We start from the raw sequence: 26,146 nt of genomic DNA, 5'->3' as shown, positions 1-26,146 counted from the left end.
AATCAATATTGAGTACAGTCATCTTGACGGTTACAGTTCTGTTAGTGCTTTAGAATGATCAGTTGAGCATCGACAACAACGCCTTCACGTTGTGCTGCTGCACTTGATGCAATGAAGTGCAAAGCCGGAAACGTGACGACACAGATGTTCGGAAACATTTTGCGCAAATCAGATTTTGTGATTGATCATTCGTGCTGTAAGCAGAGAGGCAGATTGGTCGTGCCTGCCATTTGAACATTTTGGAGCAGCTTGGAATAGCCGTTATTCTCAATAAGGGCTTGCTGGCATGCCATTACCGCCTGTGCAATTGATGATCTGTACCTACCGAATTCATCGTCTACATAGGCACCTTTGAGACCGTGACTGCTGGTACGCTATGTACCATTGCGCTTGCTCTCCTGGGTGTCCTCTTGCTGCCACAAAATCGCACCTCGATCTTGCCCATGACCTACATAACTGCTATAGTCCAAGGAAGCTCACCTGTGCTGTCGCCTCCCACGGTCAGTGTGAGGTATGAATCTAGATGTCAAGAGCCCCCTCTTGCAGACCTGTTTGCCCCACGCTCTTTCCGTAGCCTTGTGATGAAAATGAAGCACACAGGCCGCTCTGCTCTTCAGGTTGTTGACGCCGTGCTTGCCAGCGCGCAATGGCGCATGCATGCATGAAATCAACTTGTTGCTCGTGATGGTAGCCCATACTGGTCAGGGAATGATTTGTGAGTTGTCCTTTTGTGGCCGGTGTCGTCGGGACACATTACTCTTCCTAGGCACAAAGATGGATGTGATGTTCTGACTCGGTTTATAGCCATGTCCACGCTATCGGGTCTTCGCCTATGCGAGAAACTGAAAACAGCACAACATATGAACTTGTTAAGTCATAAAGCATGGTCCTGCTACACATGATCGCCGTCAATAGATACCCTGTTGAGAATACCTGCTAACGACAGACACATTGCTCTCGCGTTGTCATATCGTGGCACAGGACAATGGTGCCGTGCTCGCTGAAGTGTCAGCCCCGTGAAGTGTCGAGGGGACGCTGCGTCGCTTATCGGTACTGTCTACGCGCGCATTGTCTTATTCCACTGCCAATCCCGTTAGGTATGATGTAGGATGATATGACTCTCCATGACTCCGTTCTTCCAAGCAGATAGAGTAACGTAGACTTTCGGTAGAGCGGTCAACGTTATCGCTCAAACGAGCTCGAATCATGCTCAAAACGACAGTCTTGATCGTCCTAATGGTAGCGTACGCAATAAGCTCGGTTAGTGAGTGCATCCGTTCATGCTACGGTCCCATCATCGAGATCCTCTCACGTATATCCTGCATAGCGCGACAAGCATGATCGCATCCACGGCTGGAGTGACCGGAAGCTTCGGAGTAATAGAAATGATATCCTCGAATGCGGTCTGACGAACGGCTTCAGCAAAAATTGCTTCTGGCGTGCTCCGAAGCGTAAAGCAGTGTGTGATCATGTGTCGGGCAGAGCGTGCAGACGAGTGTACTCGCGTCGTACGGAGACATGCTCATCAAGGCCATGGATATCAGGAACAGATGTCCAAAATGCAAGCATTAATAATTCCAGAACCCCAGAGGAATCCGAAGCGATGTTTGGGAAAAGGTGAAAAATGCTCCACGACTGTGACCTGCCAATCATGTCTCGGACGGTTTATTCCAGATGTTTTGCTAGCGCACCTCTGTTTCGCAAGGCAGCTGGTCCCTCGATGTCCGACAAAAATCGAATGGCTACATCGGAGATTGTTGCAGGTTCGGCAAGCAAGAGGCGCGGTGTATGATAAGTCGTAACCTCCGTGGTACACATGCATGTGGCGGTCAGGCGAAGGATAAAGGCACACTGGCACATTATTTCATCCTCGCGGGGTTTCGAGATGCATTCGCCAAGTGGCAGGGCCTAACTCCGCATACGAAGAAACCGACCTATTGTAATGTTAGTGGTCTCTTACGGAGCGATTGGATCGTCGGTGCTTGCAGCTGTTCAGATGCTGAAACTCAAACTTGTGCAGTTGCCTTTATGGGTAAGGGTTATGGAACGTGCGGTAGGAACTGCAAGATCTTGATAGCGTGGGACCAATAATGAGTGTTCGAATATCTGCTCGATCGTAGCCAGGCTCAGTTTGCTTTTCGGAGCAGCTTCGTAAGAACAACTTTCGTGTTTGGAGCCCATGACTTCGTTATTCATAGCATGCCGAGCTAACTAAACCTGTCGACAGATGAGCACATAACCATGACGGCGAGTCTTGTGATTGCGTTGAGACAACAACAGCTACGCGAAGCTACATTGGAAGCTGCCAATATGCATCAACAGCTGGCGGAAGTGCTACTTCACATCGCGATTTCAGATTCGTATTTGACAAGGCTTCTAAGCTGGTCATTTGATAATCCTTGTCACCATGAACATTTGGTTCAAAGCGATGTGCGCGTCGTGGTTGGAAACTGAGCGATACCTCATGGAGACTGACCTCAAAGGCTTTTAGCGAAGCCATGACTCTCCATTTCTCAAGTCATACTCTAAGGTCACCGCGATGCTGCACAATTATAAGATGAGTGTGGCTACTCTCTCGTATTGCCTGGCTCCCTGAGTTCAGATTGCTCGGTTTCTGCAAACCCATGCTGCTCGGAAAACCACCATGGGACTGTTTACACAAATAATGGTTGGGGCTGTTTGAAAGCCCGTCGTAGGGCACTGGCAGCCGAGGCACCTGCTGGACAACTTGAGTCAAGGTGGCCGCTGCGCAAGCCCGTACTGGGAAGGTCACGCGGCGGAAGGTGAGTGCCCGTTGACCAATGCAGCATGGGATCGAGGGTGAAGCTGGACGCAAATATGCATGACTTCTGGATTTACGTCGTAGCCGCCGCAGTCTGACGCGTCCTGTGGCATACAAGCACAGATCAAACATTTGGAAGGAGACCATGCGGCACTGAGTGAAGTTCTGCAGCCTGCAGTGAAATGCTGTTGTTAGGCAGGGCGTGACAAGCTCCGGTAGTAGTCATGGCACTCGCGTCTTCGAGACCGAAGTGGCACCTGCTCTAGGAAAGTTGGGAAGCAACGCGTGTTACAACGTCGATATCGTAGCTTGCCGAGATTATGGGTCGCTCGTCGCGAAAGGTGACCGTTGATTCATGATGCTTGTAGGCTGCTCAAAAGTCGGCAGGGACGATTATTGCTTGTAGCCGCGATGATTTGTGCCAATAATGTTGGGTGCTTGCATCGACGGTGAATAATGCTCTGCTCCAGAGATGGACATGCTTTTTCTGGGCCGGGATGATGCGCAAGATGATTTGTTGAGCTATTGGTCAAGCCACTGAAGACCATGCAGATTATTGACTTCAATTTTACCGTGGTACTCTACGGAGTATCAGTGCAACTGTTGATTTCTGGACTCTGCTTCTTCCACAAGTTCAAGCGAAAACCCAGGATCGCCGCAACATATGTTGCACTATGGCCACTGATGTTTGTATGCTCGTAGAGGTAAATCTCCCAGAGCTCACAAGAAGGCGAGTAAAAGGTGACAACCAGCACAATGCTGTTATTATTATCGTGCTCTCTGATCTGATATCGAGTTTGTTGGCAACACTGAATAACACTAGCATGGAAACGGAATAGGATGACATTTCCGCCAATAGTTTCTGGATATACACACACCAACTTGAAGTGGAAACAAACCATGCAACAATTTCAAGCTCGCAGGCATCGCCAAGGGATGCTGAAATGATACCTTTGCCCTGCTGCAGTAAGTACGTAGTAGTGGCGATGAAGTGCGCCCATCGAACATCGAGCCGAGCTGAAGCGTTTGGGCAACATGGTCTTCAATAATCATCCTTAGACCTAAGCAAGACAACGCGTGCAAATTGAACCGACTTGAGCTCAGGCGCACAGTATTACAGGATCAAACGGAAGGCTGCTTATGCACAAAGCTGGAAATGTCGCTCTTGGCCAATGATCGTGAAAGCTATGCCATGATCCTTGGTAACGCTGGTCACGTCTCAAATGTCCGTACAGACTGCAAACTAAAACGAGAAGCCCGGCAGATAGTGCATCTGATGCCACCGACCAGTATCTCCTCGTCTGACCCAGGCTGCAGCGGCATGGATGATATATTGATTGGTGGTGATCAGCACCTCCATCTCTGGTGATTCGGATAGCGTGTACCTTCGAGGCGACCTCCTTGTTCGGCCTAGCGTGGTGAGTCTCAATGAACGAAGCGATGAAGCCGGAGTCAAGCAGGCTCGAAGCCGTATGCTGGCTTGCGCTAAGGTTGAGGCGAGCTGACTGGTTCAGGAGGACATGGGAGGGGCTCTTTGCATTGGAGAAACTAAAGTTTGCGCTATCAAGGCCTCCCAACTCACGAATATCTATGCCTATCTCTGCCCACCTGCGCTCAAATCTTGCTTGCTTTGCCGCTAAAGCAACCACCAGACTCTTGTTGCACTTTGCAGAGGATCCCGTGCCGATTCATCCTTTACCTTGTCTTACTTCTCACAGCCTGTCTTGTTACAGGCTGACATGGGCTCATCAAATCCCAAGTATGAGTATGAACCCGAGGACTCCGCCTTGCCTGATAATACGCTATCGTCATTATTGTTCCTTGCCCTTGATTGCCCAGAGAATCGGATAATAGCCCTGGCTATGTTACGGATTCCGAGCTGTTGAGTTATGCTGATGTTGTCACAAGCGTCAGCGCCGGTTTCTACTCGTCCTTGCGCGCCCAGGAATAGCGTGAAAAGTGTGCATTGTCCGAGGTAGGGCCTGCGTATCCGCCGGCGTTCTGCTCTGTCATGTCGTGAGTTGGGGTCATCCGACTAGCAGGCCATACAGCAACCAGCTAGTCGCGGCTTGTCATGTCACTTCGTTTGCACTCAGCGAGCGCTTCTTTTTCACTTTTGTCGTGCAAATCAGGCGCATCTCCTATCTGCCCATCAGATCCATCATCCGTCAAGCCAGCATGGGCCGCAGAAGCATCCCGCCATGGAACCACATCTTATCCTCGTCCTGTTTCGGCCTCGTGTCCTTTTTCCACATCGCTCGTCGTGTTGGCCCTTGATCCGACCTGAATTTGTCTCTGATCGCTGGACCGGCGTAGAGACGCTTGCTTGCTTTTCAGCCGATGATACCACACACATCCTGCGCCTCGCCGCCATCCCTTCTTGTCCACTTCTAGCCCGGACCATGGTCTGATCATGCTTTTTGCTCTCGTTTCCACATCACTGCACACGCACAGCTTCGCACTATTTTCTCCTCGCAACCACTTTTACACCACTTTTCCTCAGCCTGTCCGAGCTAAATGCGGTCATGGTACCGCCAGTCAGTCTCGTCACCCGTTCCTTGCCATCCCAGCCCTGATCCTTCTCAAACATCGCCCATCACGGCTGTCCACCTACGTGTTGTCCACTTGGGCAATCGCCGCGCATGTCGATACGATGGAGTCCAAGCTTTCTGTCACCATTGGACCGTGCTGATGAATCTCGCAACTTGCTCTTTTTGCCCTAGTTGGCGTTGGCTTCTGACATCAAGCCGAGCCTCGAACCCATCCCTTCCGTCCAAGACACTTTGATTCACTCAATTTGCCTGAGAATCTGCAGTGCGTTTGCACAAGCATGAATGCAACACGCACTACTCGCACCAACTCCTATGCATTACGCGCTACATTCACCTGGACTTCATCCATCCTACACTTTCAGATGATCAGCCAGTTTTGATCCATCCGAGAGGCCTTGCGTCGCCGCTGCTAGCAGCCACAAACTTTGCCAGGTATTCATGCTCCTACAGCTTCTTTTGTGAGAAAGGCCCTCTCTTGTTCCATGCGAGGTCCACTCATGCTCACTCCCTCGCGTTTGACATACCTTGTTACTTGTTAAGTTTGGTGTCAAATTGTGTGGTGTTGATGCTGGCGTTGGCGGTGACTATGACTTCCTTCCTGTCCTGACTTCCACATTGCGTTGCCCTGCGTTCCCCACTCGGATCTTTGGTTGCTACCGCCATAACATTCCATGAACAAACCATTTGGGACGCGGGCCCTAAACAATCTCACTTCATTGCAGCCTTGAGCCAATATTCCTCAAAGGACCTGCATGCCTACCGAACGATCGACCCGTGCACTGCCGATATATCGTCAATTGGATCTGTTCAACTTCTTTTCACATCAACACCATCATTCACCAAATCAAACCCCACCTCATTCACGACAAGTCACCGCCATCATCTGACGCAACAGTCACTCCTATGAGCTTACGGACGACATCTCGTACCTCGCATGCGGGACGATAATTCTCTACGACCATCTACTACTCCTAACAACCACCAATGTCGTCAATGGTAGCATTCCACCCAGGTGCAGCAGATCTGAGCTCCAGCCAGCACCTTCTTGGACACAACTCGTACCGTCGACCTAGTCAAGGCATATCGAATGGTGGTAGTGGCAGGAGTGTAGGAGGTTGGTTTGGGGGAGGACTGCCCACACCCCCAGCTACTACAGACATGGCTGCTCTTTCAGTACCGAATGGCAGAGGATCATACCAACAGACATACCCCTACCTGAGCGAACAGAAACCCACGGCTAGTATGACTCATCTGGACACTCGGCCTGCTGCTTATGCTCCAATTGGAAAGAACACTGCTGGTGAATATGGTTTCAGAGCACAACCGACCGGACAATCTTATGGAACTAGTGCTGCTAAGCCGCAAGAGGACCAAATTGCATCCCACCTACAAATTCCTGGATCTGTCAACAGCAGCAAGGGCAGCCTGGCAGAATTCGCGGCAGAGATCACATGTCTATTTTGGTTCGAGACGTCCGACACGCTGGAATACGCAGAGGCACTGCCATATGGTGCAGCCCCGGACCGTGGACTGAATCCAGATGCCATTCCATCGATCGGGTTCAGGAAATGGGTCACAACAATTCTGAGCACGACACAAGTGGGCAAGAATGTGATACTTTTGGCTCTAATGTTCATTCATCGCCTCAAGAAGTTCAACCGGAGTGTGAGCGGAAAGAGAGGGAGCGAGTTTAGGTTGCTGACAATCGCCTTGATGTTGGGAAACAAATTTTTGGATGACAACACCTACACGAACAAAACATGGGCCGAAGTATCCGGCATTTCGGTGAACGAAATACACATCATGGAAGTGGAGTTCCTGAGCAATATGAGATATGAACTCTACGCTTCCCACGCGGAATGGGAAGAGTGGAAGTCGAAGTTAGGCAGACTTGGTTCATTCTACGAGAAGGCATCGAGATTTGACAGGTCTCAGGCCAATTCACCTACTACGCCTGTCACGCAAGCTATTCCTCACAAGCTACCCTCGCCTCCTTCAGGCCAGCGATCTGTCAATGGAGTCTATTCAAATCTACCCAACCCGCTGCACACTCTGCCATATCTGCCAAGATCACCTGTCAGACAACCTACAGGCATGGAGTATCCGTATGGAAGGAAACGAAGCCTGGACACATCTCTCGAACTACCACCGGCCAAGCGCATTCAATCGTCTCTGTCGGCTAGTACAAATTTGTCACCTACGGTCCTTACTCCAAATTCGGTCTACACACCTGGTTCGGCAAACACAGCCAACTCGTATGACTCAGCCCGAGTACCACAACTGCCGCTTCCGATACCTAATTCAGCCAACAGAGCCGGCACGCAGCTGGCGCCTCTGTCGCTGTCTGGGCCACGAGCTATGGGTGCCGTCTATCCCAACACCACAGGCTACTCTCAACCGATCATTCCCATCACAGCAGGACCATCAAACATGCCACCGATTTCGAACACAAACATAGGTGTCCCTACCACAGGCTCTCTTGTTCCAAGCCATGCCGGCTCAGCTCATACAAGTCCTACCAATCTGTATGGCACAGGCACTCCAACCCGACCGGGTCTTTCTCCATCTTATTTCCTCATGAACAGAAGTTCCCCCTATCGACCCGTCCGACATGTCAATACGTTGCTCTACCCACCACCTTCCGGTGCCATGCAGAATCCAACCAAGAATATCGATTATCAGCAGATGCACTACCAACCTTTGAGCAAAAATACGAACCAACTACATCCGGGACCAATGCCATGCCTACAACCAGATGCATGGGCTGGGCATGCCGTAACACCGGGAACTCAAGCCTACCGTCCATATTAGCAGTACGGAATAGGTAGAGCTTATTGAGTCGTTTCTCTTCATTTCAACATTTCTAAAAGCATATTTATCTACAGCATAGCAACGGTTTTCGAGGCCGAAGCATTGAGCGTTCAAGCGAAAATGGCATGGCTAGGCGTTAATCATGCAAAGACATTGCATTGGGTTTCGTTTCAAAAGTAGCATTTTCGGAGCTACCAAGAAGAAGCATGGCATGATGAGTGAATAGAGATTAGTATCAGGTACAGCTTGAAGCTGCAGTACCACATCTGGGCAAGAAATGGCAACAATTCTTTGCTCAAGTCATCGTCACATTCCTCCTTTCGCACTTTTTGAATGACGTAACCAGTATCACGTGTGCTTCAGCCCCCTCGCATGAGTGCTATTATCACATACACTCGCGCTTGCCTTTTCAATACCACTGCTTCTGCTTGCGCAACGTTAGCTCACGATGGGAGTTGATGGCATTCAGTTACCATGATGATCCATACACCTGATAGGATCCGTGAGCATGCGCAAAATATTACTCCTGGTGTTCATTCATGGCTTCAAAGGCGGTGACGACACGTTCGGGACCTTCCCAGAGCACCTGCGTGCGTTAATCAGTCATGCTCTCCCCAAGGTTAATGTCGTCGCGGTAGCCTATCCGAGATATGAGACACGAGGAGATTTGAGTGAGTGCGTCGGGCGGTTTCGAGAATGGCTGGAGAACAAAGTGATCGATCTGGAGGTAGCGAATGGCACTCCTTCGCCAACCGTTGACCCGGCGGTGCATACCATCCTTGTTGGCCATTCGATGGGAGGTATAGTGGCTGCTGAGACACTACTTCTGCTTGCTAGCGAGAGACCGTTACCTGCCTCTGCCTCGACTTCCAATCCTGATGCGCCGAATTTTCCTTCGAACACGACATTGGGTACAACGACGAGCACTTCGCGTCCAAACCCTGCACCTGTGGAGCCTGGATCGACGAATCTAATGTTCCCTCATGTACAAGGCCTACTCGCATTCGATACGCCATTCCTCGGACTCGCACCGGAGATGATTGCCCATGGTTTAGAAGGAGGACACAAAGTAGCAGCGAATGCCTACAATACCTACAACGAGGTGGCCTCAATCTTCGGATGGGGTGGGAAAAGCGGCTCTACCACTCCCACTGCTCCCGCTACCCCACCAGCCGGAGCATTGCCCGCACCATCAGCAGCCGACGTAGCGGACGCAGCAGCCTCTCCCAGATGGCAATCTTGGGGCAAATACGCTATGTTCGCTGGCGCGGCTGGAGCTGTTGCAGCAGGTGGTGCAGCTGCGCTGTATTCGCAAAGAGAGAAGATCTCTGCAGGCTGGGGCTGGGCAAGTTCACATCTTCTGTTCGTGGGTGACCTGGCGAAAGCAGAGCGTCTAAGGCAGCGGGTCGAGACCGTCAATAAGCAATGCACTGAGCGTGGGATCGGAGCTGCCAACCTCTATACGAACCTCGGTAGAGGTGCTCGTGAAGGGTATGGCCTAACCGAAACACTTTCTGGACGAGATCGAACATTTTGCAATCTACCTGCTGCTGTAAAAGAGGGTCGCGGTAAACCTACGGAACAAGCTTCCGGTATGCAGTGGATCAAAGCGATCAATGAGAAAGCGAAAGATGAGACTACAGCGCATACGAGCATGTTCTACCCACGAGAGAATCCAGGATTCTACTCACTTGGAGAGGCCTCGAAAGAGATAATTGGGTCATGGGTCGACCAAGGTTGGTATGAAAGCAGTACTGGCCCTGAAAACGAAGACAAGCTGAGTGAAACCCTGAACCCTGGATCGATTGGTAAGGATTGGGAAGGTGTTGCCCAGAAGGATGGAGCTGACGATGACGAGGGACTACAAATGCGAGAAGAGGAGCAGGACGACATGGAAAACGTGGACACAAACATGCTCGAGGGCAGCATCATCGTGGACAAAAGTCCCACTCATAGTATGACTTTGGAGACCGAGGCTGCGGAAGGAAAGGTGCCGCTGCCTACGAATACTCATCAGGAACTTTGAGATTGGTTGTTTCTGCCACACCGCTCTGGAACACATCTGTCTGTTTGTGATGGGCGCGAGCGAAAGAGGTTTGATTTGGGAAGCATTGAGGGTAGGAAGAACTGGTATATGAGAAGATGAACATCACGACATACATATGAACATACACGAATAGACGATACAGGCAGGTTTGATGAAGTCCAAGTACTGCGCGATTCTGCAATGCGTATTCTTCTGCTTAGATTCTTTTCATCATGCCTTTCTCGCTGCATTGCCACTCAACCAGTCTGACTCCCCGCCCTCCCATCCGTAGTCTGCCTACTCTGCCCCTCATTCTGCATACCCTCACACCCCGTCAAGTTGCCCGCTGCCTTCTCAATGCCACCCAACACATTACTCTGAGCGGGTGCGCCCTCACTCTGCTTGTTTGCCTCCCTCATCTGCTCCACGGCGGCTTGCTTCGTTTGCTCGCCGGATTCGTAGCCTAGGGCAGAGGCGGCGGCGCCTTTGATGTAGTTTAGGTGGCCGCCGACCATGGAGGGTTGGTCGTTGTGGGCGTTGGCGGTTTGTTGGTTGGAGGGTTCGGACATGTCGGAGGTGGGGACTGTGATTGGGCGGGACATGGGGTTTGATTGAGGTGGGTTGATTTTGTGGGTTGAGATGGTTAATAAGATAGATGGTTTTGTTAAGGGGTCTGTGTGTTCAGTCTGACTGCTTGTGTGAAAAGAGGCAAGTGTTCAGTGAGGGCAACGCGTGACCTTTTCTATGTAGATTGTTGCTGACGCATTGAATCATGTAGATACTAGCATGACATCATGGCCGAGGGAAGGAGTTCTTTATCGATATCGGCTGAGTTGCACGTTTCATGACCCGTCCGTTGCTGTTGCTTGCTCGTCGCCATCCTTCTTCAGGACTGAAGGGCTTGGATAGACGAAAAGGAAGCATCTACTGATCTTGTGCAGGTCTCTCGTGACTGGCTTCCACCCCAGATATTTCTCTTGGTCCTGTCCAACGGTAGATCGGTGATGATGTCGCCTAACGCCTGGAGGGTGGGCAGCTTCTGCATCAATTTTATTCGTTGCCGGTTGGTCACGCTTTCACTCGTGCATTAATCATATTCGTTGATCATGCCTGCATGGCCCCAACGTTCTCACCTGTTTTTCGACCACTGGCTGAATGCGACGACCCACGCAACCTGAACTGCACTACTCTTACCGACCGCGTCGGAAGCAATATTCAACATGGGTTATGCAGCCGGACGTTATGGTCTGGGTTTCTCTACCCAAGTCCTTCAATGAATGGCATGACTATCCAGGGCTTGCCATTCTACGGTTTCTAACAAGGTCACTTCGCAAATGTGTCTTTGCTCACCGTCCACGATGCTTACGGAAGGATCATATCCACGAATGCCGTAGGTTCCTCCCTCGAAATGTTCACCGATATCGAAATGCTATGGCCGAATGCGAGGACCAGTCCAGCCTGCTTCGGACGCCTCTTCTTGCTGTACCCGTTATCAGCATGCACAGGTACGTACCTGCCCGTGTCAAGCCCTAGCCAACGTGCCCGCTCTTGCCTCGCCAAACTATACCGTGCAAGACACGGCATTGTATGAGCGGCAGATGACTCTCTTCGATGCCTCCGTGAACTGCCCAACTTGCTATATGGTCAAAACGTTCGCTGATGCTAGTCTACTGGCGTGGAAGCTGCGCTTCGTTGCTGAACCGGAGACACACAGTGTACAATTCCATTTTCGTTCGATACACCGGCAACACAGATGCATTCGATCTCTGGTACATGGTTGAAGGACAACTGCTCACCTTTCATCTCATCCAGAGACCCCCATGTTTTCCCCCAGTCCACGAAAGCCACATCCGCCTCTATGACCGTGTACAAATGGGACGAACGCGTTCTTTAGGTGCTGGAGCTCGACTGTACAAACTTTGGTGTCAATATTGACGCAGACGCACCTCCGAGATGCAACTTCCTTCACGGACGGTTTTACAAAACCAGCGATTAAGGACGAGGCAATAGTGTTTGCTCGATCCGATGTGTTACCCAATTTGATCGTTGCATCCTGACGCTAACTCGAAGTGTTTACCGAGCAGGGAAGTCGTGACTAAGCCACTATACGATGGACTAATCCCGAGCGCCATTCAAAGCAGACGACTTCTACTCATCAGCTTCTTCTGACTATGGTGTTCACGAAGCGCTCAAATATCGTGCCACGAGTAAGTCTGAGTCTGGTCGCCAAACGTTCACTATCTGCCTCTACCATGTCAAACCACTACTACGCCATCGTCATTGGCTCAGGTCAGGGTGGAGGACCCCTTGCTCAAACATTCGCAAATTCAGGCAAGAAGACGGCACTGATTGAGTCAACTCATGTCGGCGGTACTTGTGTTAACGAAGGATGTACACCAACCAAAACAATGATCGCCTCTGGTCGCAGCGCATACATGGCATGTGGTGCCAAGTCTATGGGAATCGAGTTCAAGAGATCATCTCTTCAGCTCAACCTCGAGACTGTGCGGGAACGAAAGCGGGATATCGTGACCAGCTTCCGAGGCGGCAGCGAGAATCGCATCAAAGATACTGCCAACCTCGACTTGATCATGGGCAAGGCTAAGTTCGTATCAAGCAATGAGGTTGAAGTTACGCTTGTGGAATGCGGTGGCACAAAGTCTTTGACAGCAGACAAGATCTTCATCAACGCTGGTTGCTCACCAGCTCCGCTGAGCATCCAGGATGCCCATGTCATCGAACCAGGCGCTCTTCTTACCTCGACCTCGATCATGGAGCTTGATGCCGTACCACGCCACCTCCTAGTTATTGGAGGCGGTCCCATCGGCCTAGAATTTGCACAACTATTCCGGAGGTTCGGCGCTCAAGTCACAATCGTCCAGCGCGCGGCCCATCTCGTCCCCAACGAGGACGAAGACATTTCACTCGAAATGGAGAAGATCCTCGTCGAAGACGGCATCACGCTGCACCTCGGCGCAAAAGCGAAATGGTTCTCCAAGGTGCCCACGGGCAGCGTCGTACTTCAGATAACAACTCAACAAGGCGACACAAAATCGATCTTCGCATCGCATGTGCTCAATGCCACGGGACGGCCGCCGAACACAGCAGATCTGAATCTGGAAGCAGCAGGCGTGAAGACCACAGCTCGTGGTCACATCGAGGTGAATGATTTCCTCGAGACTTCAGCACCAGATATATACGCCCTAGGAGACATCAAAGGCGGTCCAGCATTCACACATATCTCCTACGACGACTTTCGCGTTCTGAAGCACAATCTCATCACGCATACCACTGCAGCCCCGATCTCGATCAAGGAAAGGATAGTCCCTTACTGCGTCTTCACTGACCCGCAACTCGGACGCGTTGGGTTGACAGAGAAACAAGCACGAAATCTCTACCCGCCCGGCTCGTGTTCAAATGGGGTTCAACCAGCACCGACAGATGTAGATCTCACACCAACATCGGAGAACCCGACGTCGGCACCATCACGCATCGCGACAGCAACTATGCCCATGTCATGGGTAGCGCGTGCCCTCGAACTGAATGAGACGAGAGGTCTCATGAAGGCGGTCATAGACAAGGAGACAGATAAGATACTCGGCTTCGCCTGTCTAGGCATTGAGGGTGGGGAGGTGATGAGTCAGGTGCAGTTAGCGATGAAAGGAGGATTGACGTGGCGGGATCTGAGGGATGGTATATTTGCGCATCCATGTCTGGCGGAAGGGCTGAATAATCTGTTTGCACAGTTCGGTGATGACTGAGGGTGACAGGGTCGCAGATTTACAGATGACGACGGTGGTAGACTCGCATTGTTGCACGATAGCCTTGTATCATTTGTTCAGACCAACGAAGACTTGACTGAGATCACGAACTTCCCGCCTTCCCTTGCCATTGGAGTTGGCATCGAGCCGTGGCTTCCTTGGTTTGACTAGTGCCTTCTCACCTGCCTTCTTTTCATATCCGTCTTATCTTGCACCAACGAACGACATGATCGCAAACACGACTGCCGCATGCTCTCGTCCGGAGTATGGCACAGAAAGACGGGCAGGTAAGTTCTCCTGTTCGTGCGTAGCTTCTAGTCACTGCACGCCACTGCGAGATATCTTTGAAAGCGCGGCCGTTGCGCCAGGTCTCGGAAAAGCTGACGGGGCAGCGATGCCTAGAACCGTTCAGTCGCTACGGGGTCCTCAGGCATGAAGCGATCCCCGGAGAAGAGCGCGATCATACCTTCGGCCCACAACAGTTCAGAGCCTGTCTGCCCCGGAAGTTATTTGAGATCTGGCAGTCCCCTCAATCGGAGTCCTCCGGGCGGCGATTCGTGCCTGAAGGCACCAAGAGCACACACAAAAAGACAGAGAAAAAAGGGCGATACTGGGTCGCACCTGTCATTTTTAATTTTAGTCTGAAGAAAAAAAAACTTCTTGATCTTTACCACCAACCACGACGAAGAGTGCAAAAAGACAAAAAACAATCAACAGCAGGGATTCGCTGGTCGTCACCGACCCAACTACTAATCTGTCGGCGCATGGCTTGAGTTCAGGTGATCGAACGGGAACCTCTATTTTCCATGCCCTATGGTCGATTGCGAAGGATAAGTTCAATACCAAAATATATGTTATCTTTTCCTGGTAGTGAGACGCATGCGTGGTGCTATAACTGATAGCAGGGCGATGTGGAACAGCCAAGTCAGGACGAACAGAATACCTAGGTAGGCAAGTCATGATGAGGCCGCAAGGAGGCATCAGTTGGCCATGTAGATCCCTTGTGAGACAGGGAGAGGGAGTCAACATCGAGGAGTGCGTCGTACTTGTTCAGTGAGTGAATTCCTACGAATTTAGGAACCTATACGGGACTCCGCTCATCCCGACCGCTTACCCAAAATCACCCTACTGTACAGTCTGCATCCTGAAAGGCAACCCAACGCCCATATCACGGCCTATTCGAATCCACCTTCATCAGGCATGTCCTGTATACCATGCACTTTCTTCACACTACACATCATGCTATTCCGTCTCACCATCCGTGACCTCACTCACTCACTCTCCCCCTCCTCAACCCACCCCTCCTTATCCGGCCCCAACCCATTAACATCCCCATTCTCAACCCTACTCTTCACAATCTCACTCCCCACATCCGGCAACCCCGTCCCCAACCCCAACATCTCCTCCTGACTCTCAAAGAACCCCTCATGATGAACCTTCAGCTGCGTCGGGAAAGGCCACCAATCACTCCAGTCCTCCTTCATATACACCGTGATACTCCCCGGGTTCTCATGCGGATCAGAACTGACAGGATTCGGCGGCGGAATCGTCCTCTTCATTTGACCCTGCGGACCGGGCGCAGGACGGAGGTTCTTCAGGCGCGCGAAAACCTTGAGTTGGCTTGCCATTGCGATTTCGACCATGGGCCTGCCCAAACAGGCGTGGGCGCCGTAGCCGTGGTGGATGTATCGGTCCCGTGGTCTATCGAGTTTGATGCTGTGTGGGTCGGGGAAGACCTTTGGATCTAGACCGGCGGAGACGAAGTCAGTGTAGATCTGTTCGTTCTCTGAGACTTTGATCTTGCCGCATTTGCCGTCGTTGATGGTTGTGGCGTTTGCGGTGCGGCGGAGGAGACCCCATGCTGCGGGGCGGATGCGGTTGGCTTCTAAGGCGTAGGATTTGAGGAGCTCGAAGTCTTCGTCACTGTCGGACCAGGCGAGGCGTTGGATGGAGGGCCAGTGGGAGTTGTACTCTGGGCTGAGGTAGAGGTCGAGCATTTGGGCGAAGTGTTGGGCTTGGGTTCCTACTGCGGCGGCTGCGGTGGGGATGATGGCTGCCACCGTCGCTTCGATGGAGTCTTCGGTTTCTAGCATGCGTTCGATGAGTTTGACTCCGTAGTCTCGGAGGAGTTTGCCTGATTGGCCGAGGGCAAAGAGGCCATTCAGATGCATGTAGCTGCCGACTTGGATCTCAGTAACGACGAGCTTGATGAGCTTGGTCAATTGATCGTTGGCGGTCTTTGCTCCAGCACGAAGCTTGAATGAGCGTGCGGTATCAGCGTCGAGGAAGACGTATGCAAAGAGGACGCTGAAAGCGAGGTAGAGCTGATCGACTTCCACTGCCGCTGGATTCAAGCTGTTCGGACCCTTGAGCGGGATCGAGAACATCTGAGCGACAAAGACCGCATGTGAGGGATTGCCGACGTCTCGACAGGCATCGAGCTGGTACCACTTCCCACGCAGCTTCTCGGACTTGATCTCGACGAGTTGTGTAGTGAGCGCCTCGTAGAATTTCCGGATCTCGTTCTTCCAACCAACAGGACAAAACAATGCATTGTTGATTTCAGCTCGCTGCTGCGCATTTGCGGGCTTGTCACCACTGAGCATGTAATCGTGGCCAGTCAGATAGGAGGTATGGGGGCCCCATGGTACTCGGAAGTCTTTCTGGTTGCTGAGCACACTGGTGACACCTGCCCAGCTTTTGACTGGCGTTGGGACAGGTATGTACGATGGACGGGCAAAGTCGTATAGATCCTTCTTCCCCAGCTTCTCAAGGATCTTCTCATTCTCCTTTGGCACCGTGAGCGGGTACATTGCATAAACTGAATTACCTCGATACCAATTCGGCAGCGCTCGCATGATCAGATTATACATGCTGCAACCTTGTGCGACCTCCGGATCGGGCTTGATTTGATTGAAGCCCCAATTCGTCAATGTTGCTGGAGTGAAATCAATGGTGTAAAAGCGATCACCCCTGACAAGAGCGACCGCATCGGCCAGGATAGTTCTTGAGATCGTGTACCCAGGGCATAGACCAGATCCCGGCTCGTACGCATCCTTTGCGTCCTCAACAACAATACCAGGATAAAGCTCGACATAGTCCGGATGCTGATACAACGCCTCGAGGGCATGTGCCACTTCTTCGTCTCTCGTGATGTCGTTGAAGGTTTTGTGGGGCTCAAGCTTGAAGAATCTTCTAAACTCATTCAATGTTGCCACATTCCACGATCTGGCTTGCTTCATGCCCATCACTTCAATGAGTTTCATAACGATCGGAACCTGCCGAGGTCCAAATGCTGCCGCTACATCCTCTGTACTCTCAGTGAGAATCTGACACAAATCTGCATCATCAAAAGTGCCGTTCTCATTTCGCGGATAGAGCGTCTCGTCAAGGTTGTCCAGAGACCACTTCGCAGGGTCATTACCCTTCTTGCGTACCCAAGCGTGCAGCTTATCGACGAACTCCTGCTGATCGATCTTGTTGTAGTCTTTCGTGTCAGTAATCTTCTCATACATAGCCTCTGACCACTTCTCATCTCTTTTGCTGATAGCCGAGTGCCATCTGTAGACCAGGTTGAATTCACAGCTGACTTGGTTTCCACACCCTGCGGCTGTGCCTGTTGAATCAAAGATGCCGAAGTTGTCTCTTGGATCCAGTGTCCACGTTGAATTGGTCCGATTGAGGTTAAGAATTGTTCTGACATAATCGGTCAGGATAATATTGACATATAAACCACAAGTTATGTGTCGTGCAGTTTGAAACAGATCTTCATCGAGCTTCTTGTGCCCCTTGTCTTTGGGATCGGGTGTAAATCTCCCACCTTCGTTAATTTCCTTCAGCTGCATAGCAACATAGTTATGATACCTGTTGAAGCAAATGAGGAGGGCTCCGACACCAGGCGGAAAGCCCAGGATCCTGATATTCGAGAATGTGTCCGGCTTCAGCAAACCGTCCTTGTGCAGCCGAACTCTGTTTTGTTCTTGTTGGTTGTTCCCATAAAGAGGAGCTAGATCGAGGTACGATGAAGTTTTGACCTTTGAGTAGTCGCTCTCGTCAGTGTGGAAGATATCGTGGATGATAATCGAGGCTACGTAGAACAGCATGCTGGATATCTTGTTCGGATGATCTTTCGGCTCTTTGCCACGAGCCATGAGTGCGTCAAAGAGCACCTCTGGGTCTGGCAAAACACCTTGTTTGAGAGTACTCGGCTTAATGGTCCTTGCATATGGCTGGCCAGCTTTACCTAGATTTGGGTAGAGCAGGTTGTTGTGAGAACCATCAGCCTGTCGGTATTTGTACTGATCTCCCAGAACTGAGAGCGGCGGATGTTGCAAGTTCTCCCATAGCAACTTGATGAAAGCGTGGCTAAGCCCGTTCAATGCATCTGAGCCCTCAGGCAATGAAGCAGCAAGCTGAATGATCGACTCCATCTGATACTTACGATCGTCGACCATGCCGCCATCCAGCAGCTTGGTGTCGGCAAGTGAGCCGATCAAACCAACATCGGATAGCCATCTCCCGCTTTGACTCGCTACATCAGCAATCAGATCCTTGAGAACTGGCTTCGGCGGTGCTGTCGCGCCGTTGATGACTGGATAAGTTGGATCTGGCGCTCTGCCGGCCACCTTCTCGAAGAGACCTTTGAGGAACTGTGACACGCCTTCACGTTCCTTGATAGCTTGAGGCGATGGTCGAACACCGTTTTGTGTGAGTTCAGCTTCGTCTGCCTTGCGCTTCGACATCTTGGCGTCGTGTTGAGTCACTCGGCTTTAACCGATGTCTCACCTGGCAGCCCAAGAACCCAAATCAATTGGAGGAGAGGATGGGATCGAAGGTCGGTCGGATGGTTGACACCGGCTACTGGCAGTATTCATACAAGACCGCAAGGCAAATTGCAGTCTCTTCTCAAGATGAGTTGCCTGGCACTGGACGTTAGGCAACATGACGAATATATGCACCAGGAATGTAACGAAGAGGCTGAGTTCAACAGGTGTGACTGATCAGGCCTATCTCATAGTCATGGATGACTAGGGAGCTGTATGCAAGAGAACTGTGGAGTCTCCATGCAGGTAGAGGAGAAGGTGCTCAGCTGGGACGTGGTGAAGATTGCTCTGTGAAGCTGATGATTCGCCAGCAGGGAAGCAATTAGGCGACTTCAGTTTGCCGACGGGCACACCTGAACGTTCCGAGCACTAGATCGTTCGTCTGATTGCGACTATGAGTCTAGCTTCATGCCGGTCGCTTTGACAGAAGCCACAAGTGAGCAGGGGGTTAGGTTTGAATTCGGTCAGCCCTAATTCAAGGCGCTCTGCGAAGAGAGAGCCAAGTCTTTTGCGCTTTGTGCTGCTCTCGCTAAAGTAGTGCACAAGACCTCTACAAGCTCAGGTCGAAGTCCCAATCAAGCAGATAGAGTCATCAGTGCTTTGGACGGGTATAAATTTGTCTAGGTCCGCATGTTTCTCCGGATGCTGGAAATCAAGACAAAGGCGACCAGACTTCGTTTCTGCTCAGCTGTGGTTTGCATAGATGATTTCGGAGGCTATTTTGCGCCATCCGTGCACCTGGAACTTGTGCAGTTCGGCCCCGGTCATTTTACGCACGATCATCGACGGGCCAAGCCGTGCAGAACCAAAATATTTATGATTAGAAACCTCGTGGAGCTATCAGGTGCTTTTGTATGACCTTGCGAGCTTGGTCAATCAAAAACCGACAGGGACGTCTGAAAGGTCAGTGCCTTTAGCTGCTGTGATTCATTCTCGGAGCTTGTTGGCGTGCGTTATCCTTTGGGCGGTCTTAGTACAAAAGGAAAGCGCATTCTGCCTTGCTGATCAGAAATTTCCTTGGAAAGCAAGTGGGTTTGTTCTTCACCGGGTCGCTCTACTGTAGCAATGCAAGCATTTAGCCTTCAAGCAGGCCTACGTGGTCTTCAGCTTTCTCTATTGTGATCGTAAGATGGATTGGCATCCCAATCAGACGGCTCAAAGGACAAAGCAGAGATCAAGATAGAGTTAGATAGTGCTATGCTGGTAGCCGTTTGCTTGCCAGACCGGTGGGTCGAAGCTTCCGGTCCTCTCTGATCAGGTGCCGGTCTCGATGCATCACAACGGCCAAAAACTGAGAAGACTAGAGCTAACGTGACCTGTGCCAGGGAGACCTCGAAGGCTGAAAAAACGTATGTGGACCTCTTGAATCAGTTGTTGTATTGACTGCAGTAAACACCAAAAGACAACATGAATGATTCAAGGAGAAGGATGCATGTTCTGATGATACGCATGGTTCCAAGCTGAACCAGCTTTCCATCGACCCTGCCCTATGACTACTTTACAAAAGCCTAATGCGCCTGTACAGTACCCGATCCACTGAAGAGCACATCCTTTTTGTTTCCGATACGCCCAACACCTCGCTCTAGCAATATGTACAGCCCTTGTTCCAACCTATGTCACCTGGCAAGCACAACAGCACTCACCGCATGATCATGCCTTTGCCCATTCCACCGTCTCTAATGCAAGCAATACGAGGATGAGCGTGCTTGGCAGGATCCAGATAACGTAACTCTGGAAGAGGATGTTACTCATGACCGGCATGAAAACGTTGTTAATCTGGCAAATTTGAGCCAGTTGCAAGGCGGTTGGCGCTCCGGTGAGCAAGAAGCAAACAATGATGAAGATCTTGTCGTCGAGAATGCTGACAGGAATAAATTTTGCGGTCAAGGCCAGGAGTGGTGCCATGACGATAGTCGGGAGAAGCATTCTGGAAACCAGAGACGCGATAAGCAGCTTCCGTTCAACCTTTGGGTCTGTAATATCGCCAGCACTCTCTCGTGGTAAGGTGTTTCGAGCCAAGTTACCACCCAGCACAACAAGGATGAGCGGAACAGCGACGTTGCCACTTTGTTCAACTGCTCGCGTGACTGAGTTGCGCAGGAAGGTGCCTTTGTCGAAGAAGAGGTGTTGAAGCGGAGGTACTGAGGCGACTAATATCGCTATCAACATAGCCCACAGTGGAGGATTCATGAATTCCCAAAGCCCGGCGAAGAAGCGAGATACATATGACCCAAGTTTGGTCAAGACCTTTTGAAGTGAACCTGGAAGTGCTGCAAACATGGAGCTGGCAGCAGACCGGAAGCCCCTCTTAGTTTTCCTGCCAGCCTCGATGAAGCCATTTCGGATCTTGTTCATGGTACCACTGACTGGACCGACATGCTCATTACCCTTCTGCACACCATCTCCAACAAGATTGTGGTCAGGCGCGATGTTCCCATTCGCTGGGGTTGGCATCAGGTCTGCATCACTTTCAGAGGAACGAGAGGAGAATTTGCCGTGGCCGTTCGGGGTTTTGGCACCACTGGTTGTTGTGGGAGAGTTGGCGACCCTCGTAGAATCATCGTCATCAGAGTAATCCTGATCTGTTCCCAATGGACTTATCAATCTTTCGGTTTCTGGCTCATCCCTATATTCACCACGTCCTCTCTCTGTCTCGGAAATGTGCATTGTACCACCCTCCTCTTCTGTGTATTTCTCCGCAGGTGCTAGCAAGACATTGTAGCCCCAAGTCCAACGTACTAGCTGCCCAAGCTGTTGAAAGATGAGAAGGTACAGGATGCCCCGGGCACCAACCTCATCGTCATTGTCGCCTGGGACTTTATCCCAATGGAGACCCTTCAGAGTCTTTGATAAGGAGATAACGAGGGAGATTGGTAGCGAATTTGAGTTGCCGAAGACAGCCATGGCAATCACGAAATTTGTGTGTCGTTTCTTCAATCGCATCAGTTTGCTGATAATGAATGAGGTTCCGAAAGATATGAGGGTCTGGACAACGAAGATAAGGGGAATGATGGCAAGGTCAGCCAGCTTGTCGGCTGTCAGTTGTGAGGCCAGCTTGGTGAAGATGAGAGCAGGCGTGAAGAGCTGGACATTGAGATTGGCGAGGAACTTCTGTGCTTCAGCATCGAACATGCCCTGTCTTGCGACTATGTATCCTGGTGCACTGACACACACCACCTCCAGCACGGCTTCGAAGACGAGGAGCATAAGATGCCCGAAGTTGGGGTGCGCTGAATGGTAGGGCGCTGTGAATGCCTCGATGGCTTGGAAGCTCGTAGACAAGGCATGTTGATCGCGTCCTTCTATTGCTGTAGAGAGTTGTGAAAGTCGGAAAGAGGTGGGAGTCCGGAAGTAATCTGATAGAGGCATATTGTCGATGGCGACGACGAACGATGTCGACACGAGAGCGCAGTCTCCGTGAAGGAGGAAGCAACAGCGACCCTGGCCAGAGTCGATACAAGTACCTGGCCCGGCGCGCTTATCTGATGAATTTCTTGGTCACTGACAAGCTGCGGCGCGAAATGCACGATTAGCTGCTTCTGTACGGGAGCAGTCCAGAATGACGAAGCCCCAACCAGTTTGTAGCCTTCCGCAGCCAGTCAGAGGAGCAACGCGGAGCTCAACACTGACACCAGCGCTCCCGTTCAAGCCACTGAAGTATTGATACCAAGGCAATCTGTCATCTTGGCAGCATCAGAATTTTGCTTGGTTCCAAAGATCAGAAACACAATTGTACACAAGCACGATTGGAAACAATTCACTATGATGTTGGAAGCAAGTGAGTGCTGCCATTCAAGCAAAAGTTGGCACTCACCAGCCACAACTGACGAAATCTGGCAAGTGGAGCAAGGAGAGTTGGTGATACAACAAGATTTGCAAACTTGAAGATAGGCAAGACGGGATACTCGAGACACATGGTGAACTTGGCCGGAACCCTGAATAGACGCGACAGAGAACGTTTTACGAGGCTGCACACATTGATACGACAAAGCTGCAATGCATATGACTCTGCACGTAGAAGATGGGAGCCAGTCGTAGCAGTTCTAGTTTATGGTAAGACGCACACGGGTGCAGTAGCTGCTATGCAAAGAAAGTCCATCTCTTCCGTCCAAAGGCAAGCTCGAAGTGGCTCTTAAGAGACCAGCATGGTGGGTAGCAACATCAGTTCACCCGAAAAATCGAGTGGACAAAATAATGGATGCTGCTCTGCTGATAGAAATCGCAAAGGGGATGGGCATCTTCGGTGGCGATGTTAGCGTCCCTTGGATCATCAAAGCCAAACAATCGTCAGCGACAGTGGAAGGCACGAGCCAGCTCGTCGGCTCGGCGAATCGAAAACGCGTGCCTGTCGTGCCCCTCTATGCCAGCTTTCAGCCTTAGAAAAGATGATGTTTCGCAGCTCTAAATAATGCACATTGCGATGGCACAACTATAGAGTCGAGTACGAATATCTGAGGATTACGATGTGAGAGATGATACTTTCACCATTTTTCGAAAGGGACATCATGACCCTACCGGAATTGTAAGCCCGGCCACAAGAAGAGTCGCAGGCAGTCGCGAGTCGAGGGGCCGTTTCTAGCCTGCTCTTCAAAGTTTACAGACTGAGGTCCGCTTCACATGGCATCTTGTGCAGTCGCCTCAGCGTTCTTGCCCAAATAGTTGTGCTACCGTTCACATCGCGTAAGGTGTTTCAGTCGTCGTCGTCAGCGCCCTGGAACCCGCCATCCGTGACATCCAGCCGCGACGAAAGTCCTTTGCTTCCAGATCTTTGGGTTGCTACTCGTATCCTTCCTCTCCGGCTCGGGACAGAAGGTTCTAGTTGAGCGAATTGAAATCCATTAGAGTAGCCCGACCACGAGGTCGAGTGCATGGTGCACTGCTGACCAACAAGGCTACCCGATTACTGGGACGAGTACCTCATCGCTTGCACTCGAGCTTCGCCTATCCGACCTCCAAGTTGGACAAGTCGTGGACAAGTTAGCTTGTTTGTCGAAAAGTTGGGCGACCTGGAGAGACTTGCGAGTTTCACTCAAATCTACATACAACAGTGACATATTCCTCAACATCTAGGCTGCGCATACATCAAGACTGGTTCTGCTCTCATTGCCGACCATTCTGAGCGTCGATATACGCAGGTGGAGTTCAATACTTTGCGTATGGACGCAGTCTGATAAATCAGCTTTCATCAAAAAATGGCCGATTACGAGCAGCCCACCGCTCCTGATGTTGTGAGCACGCCTGACTCGGAGACTTCAACCTCATCTGACAATGCCGACGCCTCTACCACATCCCCGAAGCCTCCGTCTCTGCGCATGCCCGCGAACGATTCAGCCCCCACCATGAATTCGACCTCATCCCCTCTAGGCCCGGTCAATGCTGCTCGCAGACCGGGCCCTCCACCTCCGCGAGCTAGTAACTTGACATCGGATATTCAGAAAAGGATGAAAGAGATGATGTTGTCGCGGCAAGGTGCAGCACAGAGTCCACGACCCGGCATGCCCGGCTCACAACCACCCTCGCAAAACAATGTACAAACTCCAGGAGCACCTGCTGGTCTTGCAACCAGAGAAACCCCGCCAAATCTTACCTCTCCTCCTACCGCTAGTCCACGTATGGGCCCATTGCCCGGTAGGGGTCCGATGGGTGGGTTGGCAGCCAAAAGAAAAGGTGGTCCTGTGATGAAGCTGTCCGACGCAGTAAAGCCTCCAGCGGAAGGCGAGACCGCTGCCGCTCAGGACACAGGCTCCCAGTTCGGGAAGTTCGCAAACATCGTTGATACACAGAAAGGGACATTGACCTTCAAGGACAAAGCCGTCGTTCACAGCAGTGGCATAGACTTCTCCAACGGCACAAACTTCTCGATATCCTTGGACGAGGTTGATACCCTGGAGGAGCTCGGCAAAGGCAACTACGGAACCGTCTTCAAAGTAAGACATGCTCGCCCAAGGATGCGAAAACCTGGTCAAGGTCTGAGGGGCAGTATGCAACGCCAACTTTCTACCTCAGTCAATTCCCTTGACGAGACGAAATCTACAAGCGGCACAACAGGTTTGGTCATGGCCATGAAAGAGATTCGCCTCGAGTTAGACGACGCCAAATTTGCACAGATCGTTATGGAACTGGACATATTACATCGTTGTTTATCGCCGTTCATCATAGATTTCTATGGTGCTTTCTTCCAGGAAGGTTCTGTCTATATCTGCCTAGAACACATGGATGGGGGTTCGATAGACAAGCTCTACGGAGATGGTGTTCCCGAAGGTGTCCTGCGGAAGATTACTCTATCGACTGTGATGGGCTTGAAATACCTGAAAGATGAGCACAACATTATTCACCGAGATGTGAAGCCAACAAACATACTTGTTAACACCAAAGGCCAAGTCAAAATTTGCGATTTCGGCGTCAGTGGAAATCTCGTGGCATCAATGGCTAGGACGAACATCGGTTGCCAAAGCTACATGGCCCCAGAAAGGATATCGGGTGGTGGAATGGCTTCAGCTGGCGCTGTCTCGACTGGCTCCTACAGCGTCCAGTCCGACATCTGGTCTTTGGCCTTGACCATCATCGAGTGTGCACTTGGAAGATACCCATATCCACCAGAAACATACAATAACATTTTCAGCCAGCTGAGCGTAAGTACAATTTTGCCCTTCTCGGCCACCAAAGCTAACATATTTGATTAGGCGATCGTTGACGGTGAACCGCCTGAATTGCCAGCAGAAAGATATTCTGAATCAGCACGAGAATTCGTGAAAGGGTGTCTTAACAAGATACCAAAGATGCGACCGACATATGCGGCACTCCTTCGACATTCTTGGTTAGCGCCTTTGATGAAGCCACCAACCATACAAGAGGATGAGGAAGCAGAAACTGCGGCAGAGGCAGGTGGTGATGCCAGTGCCGACATGGAGCCACTCCCACTCACAGCCGACAAAGAAGTCGCAAACTGGGTACATGAGGCCATGGAACGCAAGCGTACAGGCAAGATGGCTTCGGCTGAGAAGCCAGCGCTACATGCAGCTCCTCTGGACCAGGTACCCGGAAGCCCGATGACGAACGAGCCTGCGGACGCACCCATTGCACCGAACCCTGGTGTAAGGATTGACAGTCCGGAGCTAGTTAGTGCGAAGGTACACAGTCTGGACTTCGCGTCTGGTGTTGAAAGGGTCGATAGCAGTGAGCAGAAGACAGGTGGTGATGAAGAGAAACCCGACTTATAATGCGCATGCTTGCAGGTCGAGCTTGTCACGTTCATGTCATTACTAGATAGCAGCACATACACTGAATGCACAACGTGCAAGCGAGCGAGCGTCTACATGCCGAGAATATGCTGACGGACAGCCTTGAGGCTCTGTTAGATGCTCTGAACCCATCACATACCATCACGCACA

At 51.1% G+C, this 26,146-nt stretch overlaps 7 protein-coding genes across 7 annotated transcripts; 4 read left to right on the top strand and 3 right to left on the bottom strand.

Moving 5' to 3' along the window:
• Nucleotides 1-6,407: 6,407 nt before the first annotated feature.
• Nucleotides 6,408-8,145, top strand: PMZ80_009478 (uncharacterized protein; the record flags this gene model as incomplete). Its single annotated transcript, XM_064877872.1, has 1 exon — nucleotides 6,408-8,145. A coding segment is annotated over one exon (1,738 nt), but the record flags the coding sequence as incomplete, so codon positions are not given.
• A 508-nt stretch (nucleotides 8,146-8,653) lies between these two features.
• PMZ80_009477 (uncharacterized protein) lies at nucleotides 8,654-10,171 on the top strand (the record flags this gene model as incomplete). The annotated part of the gene is made up of 1 exon (XM_064877871.1): nucleotides 8,654-10,171. The coding sequence occupies one exon, from the start codon at nucleotides 8,654-8,656 to the stop codon at nucleotides 10,169-10,171; it is 1,518 nt and encodes a 505-aa protein (XP_064726596.1).
• Nucleotides 10,172-10,428: 257 nt separating this feature from the next.
• PMZ80_009476 (uncharacterized protein) lies at nucleotides 10,429-10,773 on the bottom strand (the record flags this gene model as incomplete). The annotated part of the gene is made up of 1 exon (XM_064877870.1): nucleotides 10,429-10,773. The coding sequence occupies one exon, from the start codon at nucleotides 10,771-10,773 to the stop codon at nucleotides 10,429-10,431; it is 345 nt and encodes a 114-aa protein (XP_064726595.1).
• A 1,650-nt stretch (nucleotides 10,774-12,423) lies between these two features.
• PMZ80_009475 (uncharacterized protein) lies at nucleotides 12,424-13,932 on the top strand (the record flags this gene model as incomplete). Its single annotated transcript, XM_064877869.1, has 1 exon — nucleotides 12,424-13,932. One exon carries the CDS (start codon nucleotides 12,424-12,426, stop codon nucleotides 13,930-13,932), a length of 1,509 nt encoding a protein of 502 aa, XP_064726594.1.
• Nucleotides 13,933-15,203: 1,271 nt separating this feature from the next.
• On the bottom strand, nucleotides 15,204-18,674 carry PMZ80_009474 (uncharacterized protein; the record flags this gene model as incomplete). Its single annotated transcript, XM_064877868.1, has 1 exon — nucleotides 15,204-18,674. One exon carries the CDS (start codon nucleotides 18,672-18,674, stop codon nucleotides 15,204-15,206), a length of 3,471 nt encoding a protein of 1,156 aa, XP_064726593.1.
• A 1,731-nt stretch (nucleotides 18,675-20,405) lies between these two features.
• On the bottom strand, nucleotides 20,406-22,124 carry PMZ80_009473 (uncharacterized protein; the record flags this gene model as incomplete). The annotated part of the gene is made up of 1 exon (XM_064877867.1): nucleotides 20,406-22,124. The coding sequence occupies one exon, from the start codon at nucleotides 22,122-22,124 to the stop codon at nucleotides 20,406-20,408; it is 1,719 nt and encodes a 572-aa protein (XP_064726592.1).
• A 1,823-nt stretch (nucleotides 22,125-23,947) lies between these two features.
• Nucleotides 23,948-25,975, top strand: wis1 (MAP kinase kinase Wis1; the record flags this gene model as incomplete). The annotated part of the gene is made up of 2 exons (XM_064877866.1): nucleotides 23,948-25,387; nucleotides 25,439-25,975. The coding sequence occupies 2 exons, from the start codon at nucleotides 23,948-23,950 to the stop codon at nucleotides 25,973-25,975; spliced, it is 1,977 nt and encodes a 658-aa protein (XP_064726591.1).
• Nucleotides 25,976-26,146: the final 171 nt, after the last annotated feature.

The sequence above is a fragment of the Knufia obscura genome, assembly GCF_036327395.1.
Source record: "Knufia obscura strain CCFEE 5817 isolate CBS 148926 chromosome Unknown scaffold_13, whole genome shotgun sequence".
Taxonomy (NCBI): domain Eukaryota; kingdom Fungi; phylum Ascomycota; class Eurotiomycetes; order Chaetothyriales; family Trichomeriaceae; genus Knufia; species Knufia obscura.
Note: the sequence above shows the minus strand (reverse complement) of the source record. Positions and strands in the feature narration are given on the sequence as shown.